Source organism: Rhineura floridana, chromosome 2, assembly GCF_030035675.1.
Source record: "Rhineura floridana isolate rRhiFlo1 chromosome 2, rRhiFlo1.hap2, whole genome shotgun sequence".
NCBI classification, from domain to species: domain Eukaryota; kingdom Metazoa; phylum Chordata; class Lepidosauria; order Squamata; family Rhineuridae; genus Rhineura; species Rhineura floridana.
Genome location: NC_084481.1, coordinates 82,952,840 through 82,964,997, shown reverse-complemented (window position 1 = coordinate 82,964,997; position 12,158 = coordinate 82,952,840). Strand labels below are relative to the sequence as shown.

The 12,158-nt window shown below is 51.3% G+C and overlaps 2 protein-coding genes across 9 annotated transcripts in view; both read right to left on the bottom strand.

Annotated features, from left to right (window-relative positions):
- The window catches only part of CLASP1 (cytoplasmic linker associated protein 1), a 311,886-nt gene that overhangs the window by 248,821 nt on the left and 50,907 nt on the right, over positions 1 to 12,158 (bottom strand). The gene's annotated exons all lie outside the window — the stretch shown is intronic.
- LOC133376634 (uncharacterized) lies at positions 5,473 to 11,296 on the bottom strand. Its single transcript, XM_061609139.1, has 2 exons — positions 10,242 to 11,296; positions 5,473 to 6,669 (listed from the first exon to the last, which is right to left on the bottom strand). Exons 1-2 carry the CDS (start codon positions 10,660 to 10,662, stop codon positions 6,065 to 6,067), a joined length of 1,026 nt encoding a protein of 341 aa, XP_061465123.1. The 5' UTR covers positions 10,663 to 11,296; the 3' UTR covers positions 5,473 to 6,064.

Sequence of the window (12,158 nt, the reverse complement as noted above, 5' to 3'; positions counted from 1 at the left end):
CCAGAGCAGACAATACAAGGCTAATGGGCAATGACACTGGACAAACAGGGAAGGGCCATAGCTTTGCAAGCAGAAGATCCCAGGTTCAATCCCTGACATCTCTAGGCAGGCCTAGGAAAGACCCGTATCTGAAGCCCTGGAGAGTAACTGCCAGTCAGTACTGACAATATTAACCTAGTTGGACCAATGGTATAAAGGCAGCTTCCCATGTTCCTTAAGTCACAAATTAAGAAAGGATACGGTTAGTCTGAGGTAGCTTTTCAGTGCTGCAAATCTTTATATTTGGAGACTCAACCACATTATCAGCGTGCAGGATTCAACAGTCATAGCTGATGAATAATAAGAGGATTTTGAGTTGTCATAATTGGCCATACTGACTGGGACTCACAGAAGTTGGAGATCTACAGCAACTGGAGAGCACCTGGTTGGGGAAGGCTACTGTACATGATTTTGCACACCATGTAGATCCAGAAGATATGGCTAATTCATTAAAATAGATTGTAGAGATATTCTTCTTCTTGGTAGAGGGTCATGTTTATGAGAGTTTAAAAGAAAAAAGAAAAACAATTCCCCAGACCACCCAATCTGAAAAGGTAAGTCATATCCGTACTGATGTTACTTTTCAAATATCACATTTATGAACACAGACATACTGCTTTACAAGTACCCACTTCTTTACAACCACACTGTGAAGATTAAAGAAGTCAGAGTAAACACATTTTTATAAAACAGTCTTCTAATGCAAGATGAGAGAAAAAGCAAGTTTCACTCAGGCATTTCACAGTTGTTGCTCATTAATCTTCTGTGTATCAACTGAAAATTTATACACTTGAAAAGCAGGAAATCAGAAGGATTTCAACATGACTACATAACAATAGAAGGTTTTCTGTAACAATTGGAAATATGCCATTCTCATGCAGGTTTAAATAGGGAAGGAACTTAAGACCAAAGACCAACAGGACTGATGCAGCGTCAGAGCCACTCCAAAATTCTGCATTCAGCCGTTTAGAGTCTATTGTATGCTACAGACAGAATCACAGTATACAGTGTGTACCCAATTGTGTCCAAACATTTTAAAAAATGATTTCCCTTTGATGCTTTAAAAAAGGCAGTTTGCATTCAACTGTATTTGGAAAAAGTCAGAACTACCATCACCAAGAACAGACCCACCCTTAGCATGTGTGGGGCCCGGGGCAAAAGCATAGTTGGGGGCCCCCCACATTCTTTCTCTCTCTATATATATATATATATTGAGAGAGAGAGAGAGAGAGAGAGAGAGAGAGAGAGAGAGAGAGAGATTTTATTTACAAATATATGTAATTATAATATTTACATGTGAGGCTAACAACCTATTAAATACAAATATGATTACCTTCACTTCAGGGAATAGGCCTCTAGTCAACCTGTTCCATACATATCCATTTCTTCACTGGTCTCTCGACATCTGTCTTCCCTTTGTTGATATCTGCTAGATATGGCAGTCTATTTCTAGGCATATTTTCCCTTCTTTATCTTCCTAACTAAACAACTGAAAACACTTTGTGCAGAACCATTGTTTTAAATATCAAGGATGACAGAATTTAATCATTTCTGTAAATGTCTGGGCCTGGCTGCTTTGTTGATGGGCAATTACTTTCGGATTAAAATTAAAATAATACAAATATAAGAAACTATATATTTATTCTCAAAAATTTATTTTCCTTGCTTTCACTTCTGCAAAATCATTAATCAACTTGTCAAAATCTAGATTTTCACAGTTGATGAGCGGCGGCAGCACAGGGAAGCCACTGACTCAGGCACGCAGCCGAGGAGCAGGCAGGGGATTCAAACCTCCTGCCTAAAATCAGCTCGGGAAGCAGCTGGCGAGACGGCTGCTGCATGGCTGAAGAGAGAGGAAAAACCCCGCCACAGCCCAGCTTCTCAGATCGCCAAGCGCAGGGGGGGGGGGCAAAGTGCGGGGTCTGGGGCAACTGCCCCGCTTCCCGGTGTTTAGGGGCGGCTCTGACCAAGAATGTATTTGCTGCTTAAACCAGCTTGCTCTGATACAGAAACAGTTATAATCTGAAAACTCATTTTCAACTGTAATCTAAACCAACACTGCAGGCAGGGCAGATGTAAACACAGAGAAAGCCAAATCACTGTATTGGATAAGTAACTCTAAATCTGGGCTGATTCTCAAAAGTGCTATTCCAAGATTGCAAGAGGACTAAGATGAACATTCAGCCTATAACTAACTGCAAGCAGGACAGGTGGGCGTTGGAGAGGAAGTAGTAGTTCAGGAGTGCCCTTCCGATCATTAGACATGCAGAAAGTGCAACAGAACAAGGGGATGAAGGAGACTCTTGCTTATGATGGGCTAACACCACCCAGAAAATCCATACAATTGAAAACAGATCAAATGGCTAGGAAAATCAGCACATGAGAAGAACCTAAAACGTTTAGTCACACCAGGAAGAATATATGTGTGTGTGCTCCATTTTAATTGTTGATGAGTTTATTATTTTCAAAAACATATAAAGTACATTACAAACTTTTCAACATTTCTCCCATGTCCAACTAAAAAGGTTACAGGTCAGCTTTTGTTTCTATTCCCTTTAGTCCACTGCATTTCATAAATACTGACATTGCAAACATTCCTAGAGCTGGTTTTCTAAAATTACCTGTTAAAGCAAAAGTAAAGCAGTGTTTTGTTAAAAACCATGCCTGTTTCATCCAACTGTATCCCTTCAAAGGCAAAAGAAATATCACTTTAAAGGAAAACCAAAACACTTAAAGTTTTATTTACATTTAAGTGGCATACAAATTGTTAAATAAAAATAAATAAAATACATATGCCAATTACAAAACTACATTAACCATTTTCACAGAACAATGAAATTAACATTTTAATGTAATGAACTATTATTTTCAACTATGTTAGGTAAAATTTCTTTAAGTGTGAACAATTCTCCGAATATCAACTTTTGCTTTTTCCCCTGAAGCATCTAGTTTACCCTTCAACAACAACATTTTTTAAAAATGTAAATAAAAAACAAACAGTAATTATTCAACAACTAAAAGTCTGGTGGTGGTGGTTTTAACAGTGCAATCCTACGTATGTTTCCTCAGAAGTCCCACTGTGTTCAGTGGAGCCTAATCCCTAATGTGTTTCATATTGCTGCTTCATTGAACAATTGACCAATCAACCAGTAAGTGACTACCATACCCAACCCTACATTCAACAATTAAAATCAATTACAAAATCCTCTTTAACTAAATAAATAAGGCAATGCACAATTGCAGATGAGAATAAAGAGAGCAGCAAGTAATAAACAGTCCAAATAAACTCCAAATAAACTCCAAAGGGGAGAGAAACAGAGATAACAAACATATTCAAAAACACAGTGCATCCATCTCTCACCTGCACATCAAACCCTCGAATTCTGAAACCTTTCCTCTTACCAGAGGAGTACAAACTAACTAGGCATATCCTCCATTAAAATGCATGTGGGCAGGGGAGCCTGAGCAATCCTCAAAATAGGACATCTCTCCCTGTGGCAATACTGCACCAGTGGCAACCCACCACCTATAGCAACCACAAGAGAAAGCCTTCTTTGACATATGTTGCCAAACACAGGCCCAGCAGCACCTACTGTTTGTGGCCCATCCCATGGACCACAAAAAATAGGGTTCACTCATCCAAACCAAAATTAAATCAGTTTCTGCCTCTGTTCTTCCTATCATCAGTAAAAGAGCAGCTGGGGGGGCCCAGGATGTTTAAAATGGCTTCTTGGTGTTCCAAGTGCTACTATCTCAAAACTCCTGAAAAAAAGCTCATCTGCCACTAGAATAATAATAAAGAAGAATATCCTTGCTTAGCCAAAAGGACACATGCATGAGGTCTCTTCAATGTTACACAATGGAGGTAGCCACTCAAGGGCTTCCGTTAAGGAATAATTAACCAAATTGAGAGAGAAGGAGTAGAAGCTCTTGTCTTTTGACTTTTAAACAATAACAAAAATAAATGCTATTAAATGTATCTGAATTGCCCTTAAAAAGCAACCTTTTCTGCCCTGGAACTATAGACAAGAGAATTCAAAAGGTAAATAATTCCAATTAATATGGATGCCAGTGAACGATAATGTTAAAAACATTTTTCTGACAAATCAAGCAAAATAAATTTAATAGAGAGACAATAGGCTGGGCAGCTCCATCTGGACATACAATTTACAAGACAACTCTATATCTCATTTGAGAAGTGAATAATAAACAAAAGGAGCAAGACATGGCTGTAAGTCAAGTACAACAGAGCACATCCTCTCTTGTTCCATTCCTTCCACATTCCATGCGCTTCTTATAGGACACATATTCAAGATCATTTAACAGGGACCACGTACCCTTTGACTACTCGGTCCTATTCACAACTGCGGTCTCTATCTTCAAGTGTTAATTCAACTCACCCGCCCACACTACCAATTGCATGCTATGGCTGGAGTGAGGAGCGTAGCTTGCATTACAGCAGTTTCAGATACAACAAGGAGTGTCAAGCTGGAAAGAAACATGAGGAACCAGGGCTACATTTATATTCCACCATTCCACTTTAGGTAGGATTTCAAATGAGGCATTAGCTCTGAAGGAGTGCTGGACCATATAAAAACCATGCACATACAACTTAAATACCTCTCTAATATGGTTTAGTAAAAGGAGGGGAAATGTGCATCTCTCCCACAGTAAGATGAAAAAGTCCTCCAATCTGGACACATCTTGCTTTGCGGCCTATTGCCGAAATAAAACACAGACACCATTGCTTGGGTAAATGATGGGCCACTTTATTTAAACAGAATCAATTGAATAATGAACCTGCAGAAGGGAGATTAAGGGCGGGGCGTTCTGGAGATCCAGGCAAAGCCTGTTAGCAGCTATCGGGCGATCATGCCCTGCCTGAGCCTGGGGCTGCCCTGTGCCAGCCCCCCAGCTCCAGCCACACCCTGAAGATGTGTAGGGGGTCCAACCCGCATCACCGCCCCTCGGAGCCCTGAAACTCTGAGCGGATGAGGCACGTTGGCCCCAAAGGCGGCCCGTACCCTGTCCCCGGGCCGTGTAGCCCTGAGCTGCAGGCCTCCGGACCGCCTGTCACCCCCAAAGGTGCCTAAAGGTGTCACCTAGCTGCCCTTTCCCTTTAACCTTTCCCCGCACTTCTTCGCTTGCATCCCAAAGTGACCGTTAACAATACAAACTAAACAGCCCAATCAGCCTATTGACCCCAGGGGCACCCGTGCTAACCCTTGACCCCTCCCCCCAACCACAGTGTGGAGTAGGCAAAAGAAACCTGCCAGCAAAGCGAGGCAGGCAGGCCAAAAATTCCTAGTCGGCCCCGTAGCGACCAAATGGATCACACTGCAGCAGAGGGAGGGTCGGGCGGGTGCCGCCGAAATTTGAACTGGATGGCGGGAAGCAGGCGGGGCGGCCTTAAATAGCCTTCAGCCGCCCCGCCTCCCTGCCGCGTCACACGACGGCGCGCCGGCGCGCCGTGTGTGCACGCATCCCATCCAAGATGGCGGCCGGGACATCGACAGCGGCCGCAAGCTCGTCCCTCTGCCCGGTAGGTCCCAGGCACGGAACGGGATTGCGGCCTATTGCCGAAATAAAACACAGACACCATTGCTTGGGTAAATGATGGGCCACTTTATTTAAACAGAATCAATTGAATAATGAACCTGCAGAAGGGAGATTAAGGGCGGGGCGTTCTGGAGATCCAGGCAAAGCCTGTTAGCAGCTATCGGGCGATCATGCCCTGCCTGAGCCTGGGGCTGCCCTGTGCCAGCCCCCCAGCTCCAGCCACACCCTGAAGATGTGTAGGGGGTCCAACCCGCATCACCGCCCCTCGGAGCCCTGAAACTCTGAGCGGATGAGGCACGTTGGCCCCAAAGGCGGCCCGTACCCTGTCCCCGGGCCGTGTAGCCCTGAGCTGCAGGCCTCCGGACCGCCTGTCACCCCCAAAGGTGCCTAAAGGTGTCACCTAGCTGCCCTTTCCCTTTAACCTTTCCCCGCACTTCTTCGCCACAGAAGGGGGACAAGCCTCTGCTTAGTCCCCCTTTACCCCACACCCGATAAGAATCTGGTGTAAACCCTTCTGCAGGTCCCTTAGAAAGATGTCGTTGCCCTTGTCCGTCAAATGGACGCCGTCAGGCCGAAACAGCTCAAGCTTGTTGTGGCCCACCTCTGGGTGGTGGATGACAGAACCTCCTAAGTCCCTAAGGGCCCTCTGAATTTGCCTGTTCACCTTTTTCCGTGCCCTGTCCATCCCTCGTGGGTCACCGGCACAATTCCACCTCCTGCGCGGCAGGATGTCTGACCACACTAAGTGCACCCCCGGCCAGCGACGTGCAATGGCCCGGAGGTCACCGCATGCCTGTTCAATTAGGGCCTTGCCCTTTAACAGACCCAAGTCGTTGCCCCCGAGGTGGATCACCAGCACCTGGGGCGCTGCCACTTCCACAGCCGGTTGAAACAAGGCTGGCAGGAGCCCATCCCAACGCATCCCCCGACGTCCCAGCCACCGCACTGCGGCCCATTGACTGAGCCCCAGCTGCGTGCCGAAGCGAGACTTCGCCGCCCTGCGGCCTGCCCAGAACATCATACTGTGGCCACATAGGAGGATGCGTGGCTGCTCCGATCTTGTCCAGCGATCTGTTGAAACAACAACGACATTGGGTAACAATGGGGGGGGGCCCTGGGGGGGGGCAAAGTCTAGCCGCTGGCGCCGTGTGTGTCAGCAAGTGGTCTAACGTAGGCCTTGTACGCGTCCGAGGACCACCCGCCCACGGCCTGAAGCCTGTCTTTAGTAAAGCCCAATAGGGCCGCCGTGGAGGCCGCGCCTATCCGGAAGGAGTGTGTCCCGAACTTACTGGGGTCCACGCCTAAGTTCCCCAGTGCGGCCTTCGCCACGGACCAGAACTGGTATCTGGTAAGGGGCTGGGAGTTCCTATGTATGAATAGGTACCCTGACTGCGACCCCCTCGCTGCCACAAAACCGCGCAGGGCTGTTACTGGGCAGAGTTCTTGCTGCCGGCATGGGGCCAATACCACCAGGCGCCCCTTACCATGCTGGTCCGTTTTAGACCGCCTGAGCCGCAGGATGGCCCGCTCTGCCCTCCAGCTGAGGTCGGAGACTAGCAGGGCTCGGAGGGAGTTATCCCTCTTGGAAGCTGCCACCACCTCCCCAATTCGGAAGGCCCCAAAAAACAGAGTGAGGGCCGTAGCATGATATAGCAGGGCCTCGAAAGGGGAAGAACACAAGTGCTTCCACTGTCCCTGCAGGCCAAACAATAGCTCTGGGGAAAAGGGGAGGCGGGCATCCGGGGGGCAAGGGCGCTCGCGGGACCAACCCTCCAGCATCCGGCGCACCCTAAAGTCACCCGTGTAGTCCTGAAAGCCCCGTGCCTTCGCTAGGAAAGCGAGGCCTGAGAGCTTACCTTTGATGGTCCTGACTGAAAGGCCTCTCCGTTTCCCCTCCACGCAGAACTCCATAAGCTGCTCGACCGGGATGGGCCACTCCTGGACGTAACCCCTGGACTCTCTGAAGTTAGATAGATCCCTACCTGCCCCCTGGTAGCTGGCCAAAGTGCTGGGCGCCACAGAAAGGCTTATGGCCCTTTCTGATTCAATCCTCCAATCTCCCATAGCGCTGGGGGGAACGCCTCCGGCAGAGCCCTTGCCCACGGTGCCAGCTGGCGAAACTTCTCCATCTGGTTCCGTGATAGAGCATCAGCAATACTATTGTCAATACCCGGAACGTGGCGCGCCAGGAACTGAATATTATAGCGAAGACATTGGAGCACGAATGCTCGCACCAGAAGCATAACGTTGGGGTTTCTAGAGGACAGGGTGTTAATAACGTGCACTGTGGGGAGGTTGTCGCACCAAAAGTGGACTGAGGAATTACACAGCTTGTCGGGCCAGAGGTGTACGGCCACGACAATGGGGAAGAACTCTAAGAACGTCAGGTCTCTGGTCAGGCCGGCCAGTGTCCAGCCCTGTGGCCAGCTGCCGTGGCACCATGAGTCATGCAGAATGACCCCAAAACCGAAGGCACCCGAGGCATCGGAGTGCACCTGTAGCTCTGCCTCCAACAGGCGATCCCTTCTCCATAGGGAGACCCCATTAAAGTTCCGCAAGAAGGTGGACCACACTGTCAGGTCAGCCCTAAGAGCGGCTGTCACCCGTGTGCGGTGGTAGGATCGTGATAGGCCAGCCATGGCGTCATATACGCGCCGCAGGAAGGCGCGGCCGGGCGCTACAACCCTGCAGGCAAAGTTCAGCTGGCCTGCCAGCCGTTGGAGAGTGGCTAATGTCACCTTATTAGAACTGACCACCTCTGAGATCTTCTCCCTGAGGGCCCCCAACTTGTCCTGAGGAAGCCTGCAGCATTGGGCCACCGTATCTATCTCGATGCCCAGAAACGTGATAGCAGTGGATGGGCCCTCAGTTTTTTCGGCCGCGAGGGGGACGCCCAGCTCCCCAGCCAGCCCCGCGAAATGTGCCATGAACGCCCTGCAGGTGCCTGAGTCCGCAGGGCCCGCAAACAGGTAGTCATCTAAATAGTGTACCACTGATTGCAAGCCTGCGCGCCTCTTGACCGCCCACTCCAAGAAGGAGCTGAAGCGCTCGAAAACAGAGCATGATATAGAGCAGCCCATAGGCAATGCCCTGTCCACGTAATATTCACCATCAAAAGCCAAGCCCAACAGCTCGAAGTCCTGTGGGTGGACCGGGAGGAGGCGGAAAGCAGACTTGATGTCACACTTTCCCATAAGGGCCCCAACCCCGCAGTCCCTGACCATTCGCACAGCACAGTCGAATGATGTGTAGCGGACTGAGCACAGCTCCGCTGGGATAAAGTCATTGACTGACTCACCCTGTGGAAAGGACAGGTGGTGTATCAGGCGAAATTCACCTGGTGCCCTCTTGGGGACGAGGCCCAACGGGGAAACTCTGAGTGAGGGGATGGGTGGTGCAGCAAAGGGGCCCAAAACCCGGCCGGCTACTACTTCCTTCCTAATTTTTTCTCTCAGAACTGATTCCATGCCTTCCACTGACTTAAGGTTGCAGGACATGAAAGGTCGCCTGGGACCTAAATAGGGGATCCGAAAACCCACTGTGAAGCCTTCTAATAAAAACTGGGCATCTAGGACTAGGGGGTAAAGGTGGAGTAAGTGTCGGAGCTCGGCAATTTTAATTGGGCTGGGGCCCCTTTCCCTGAGCTGCGCCTGCAGCCCCTGTCCTCCTTGCGCCAGCCGAATCCCTGTTTCCACCCCTGAAGGGGCGGCCCCTGGGGCAGCTAGTGCAGGCGTGAGGGCCCCCACATATGGCACATTCATGTCTGAACCTGCACGGGCTCCGACCGCAAAGGCCACGCGAGCTGAACTCCCAGCAAAGCAGGCAGGGTTGAACCCCCTGCCCCGCAGGCCCGCGGGAAGCAGTTGCTGATGCCTGGCGCGCCAAGAGATGGCCGCTGTCCGCCCTATCGCCTGCCATGGGTCTAGAATGCGCCATAAATTGCAGCCACAGGTCAGCCTCCTTCTTGTCCCAGGGGAGGGATGTATCAAAAGCCGCCCTCATACGGAACACCTGGTCGTAGTCCAGCCATGCCGTCCCTTGAAACTCCGAATAGCCCCGGTATATGATATCGAGGTATTTGATCAGTACCGAGGCCCTGTGAGGCTGCCTCTGTATTACCACCCCCATGTAGGTAAGGAATGCAGGCAGCCAGTTAGCCCAAGAGCGCTCTACCCGTCGGCGCTTGGGCCTATCGGGCTCTGCATGTTCTCCTTTATCCTTATCCTTCCCAACCGGCTCCCTGTACAGGAGCGAGAATAGGTCCACATACTCTCCCCTCCATATTCTGTCCTTCGTAGCAGGCAGAAGATGAAAACCCAGTGGGGCAGACGTTTCCCCAAAAGGTATGGCCCCCTCTCTGACTGATCCCAGGGGGTCGGATATCTCTGCAGGGGGGTTGGCAGACAGGGCGGGCTGATGTCCTCCTTCCGTCGCCGTCCCAGCGGCGAGGTGCCAGACCTGCTCGCAGGCCTCCCTTAGGGGATGCTGCTGCTGTGGCGTAACCTCCCCCCCGCCGGCGGGGGTCCCTGCCTGCCCATATCCCTCGGTTACCGCTGGTGGGGAAAAGGGCCAGTAGGGGTACCCCCAGGGGGCCCAGCTCCACTGCTGCTGTCCTTGTTGTTGTGGCATGATAGAGGACTCACCCTGTGTGCTTTCCGCCGAAGGTCCTTGTGCGGGCTGCATTGTTGGGGCTGCTTGCAGGGTGGGAGTTGCGCCTGGCTCTATGCTGGGCGTCCTCGCCTCAGCCCTGAGCCCGGCCTCCAGCACATCCAGTCGCGCTAAGATGGAAGCAACAGCCCCTGCATCAGCACTGTTCACTGGCCGCTGTGTTTTCCCCCGAGACCGTTTGGGTGGTGGGTCTTTCTTCTTCCCTGTCACAGGTTGGTCCCGGGGTGCATTAGGGTGGCTTGAGCCATGTTCTAGGGCTTCCAACCTGGCTAATATGGCCGCCCATGGTGGCCCCTCCCCACTCCTTGCCCCCTCCGCCGCTGGGGGTGGGCATCTCCCCCCTGCTCTGGGGGCCTTTCCCTTCCCTTTTGGCCCCCCTTGTCCTTTCTTAGGCATACTAGAGGGAGATAGGGGGCCCCGCTTGCAAAACGACGTGATTACAAAGCGTTGTGAAGGAGCCCGCCTGCTTAATCAATACCCCCACCCGGCACCCAATTATCCTGGAGGGTAGCCTAATTGCCCTGCACGTGGCAAGGATTGATGGTTGGGTCGTGCCCCACCTACCCCCGCGCTAATTAAAATTAACAATTAAATTTAAAAGTTGCCGGCCAAAGGCCGCCTAGCCTGTGGTCCTCGCCGTGCTGGATCCGATCCTGCGCTGCCGCCTCGTCGTGACTGCCCCAGGATCCTCGCCGCCTAGGCCTTGTTGCCCGCCGCCACTGCCTCCCTGTCTCTCAATGAGGTTGGGGGGGGGGCTCGCTGCCGCCCAGCCACCCTGGCCACAGGAAGCCTCCGGAGGCCCACGTGCGCCGGCAGAGAAGCCGCCGCCGAAGCTGCTGCTGCCGAAATTGCCGCTGAAGGAAGCCGCGCCTTGCCGAAGCTGCTGCTGCCGCGATCGCTGCCAAAGGAACCCCGCCGAAGCTGCCGCCAAAAGGAGCCCGGCCGAAGCTGCCGCTGAAGGAAACCGCGCCAAGCCGAAGCTGCTGCTGCTGCGGCTGCCCCGATTGCCGCCGAAATTTGAACTGGATGGCGGGAAGCAGGCGGGGCGGCCTTAAATAGCCTTCAGCCGCCCCGCCTCCCTGCCGCGTCACACGACGGCGCGCCAGCGCGCCGTGTGTGCACGCATCCCATCCAAGATGGCGGCCGGGACATCGACAGCGGCCGCAAGCTCGTCCCTCTGCCCGGTAGGTCCCAGGCACGGAACGGGAATGGGGAGTTCTGTTCCTTCCATCTTTACCTAGAAATGCAGGAAGAGGAAGCACAGCTTATTCACAGTTCCTCTCTTAGTGTGCCCTGATAATACGCAAAGCCACTCTTAAGAACATAAGAACATAAGGACATAAGAAGAGCCTGCTGGATCAGGCCAGTGGCCCATCTAGTCCAGCATCCTGTTCTCACAGTGGCCAACCAGGTGCCTGGGGGAAGCCCGCAAGCAGGACCCGAGTGCAAGAACACTCTCCCCTCCTGAGGCTTCCGGCAACTGGTTTTCAGAAGCATGCTGCCTCTGACTAGGGTGGCAGAGCACAGCCATCACGGCTAGTAGCCATTGATAGCCCTGTCCTCCATGAATTTGTCTAATCTTCTTTTAAAGCCGTCCAAGCTGGTGGCCATTACTGCATCTTGTGGGAGCAAATTCCATAGTTTAACTATGCGCTGAGTAAAGAAGTACTTCCTTTTGTCTGTTTTAGCGATAAAACGATGAAGTGGCAATTATTCTGGCTTAAATAATGGACACAGTTTGGTATGTGGCTTTTAGGGTCTCTCAATACCTTCTGACCTTCACATGAAAGCAGAATATAGGAAGAGAGCTGCTCAATCAGATCAAAGGCCTATCTAGGCCGGCATCCTGTTTCCCACAGGCTCGCTCGCTCGCTCTCTCGCACTCTCTCGCT

What these genes read in the sequence shown, in the direction of transcription:
- LOC133376634 (XM_061609139.1), bottom strand. Translation starts at nt 10,662, where the DNA reads ATGCCTAAGAAAGGACAAGGGGGGCCAAAAGGGAAGGGAAAGGCCCCC. An exon ending in TTCGGCGGAAAGCACACAGG is followed by an intron (nt 6,670 to 10,241) that starts GTGAGTCCTCTA and finishes TTGTTTCAACAG; the next exon opens with ATCGCTGGACAAGATCGGAG.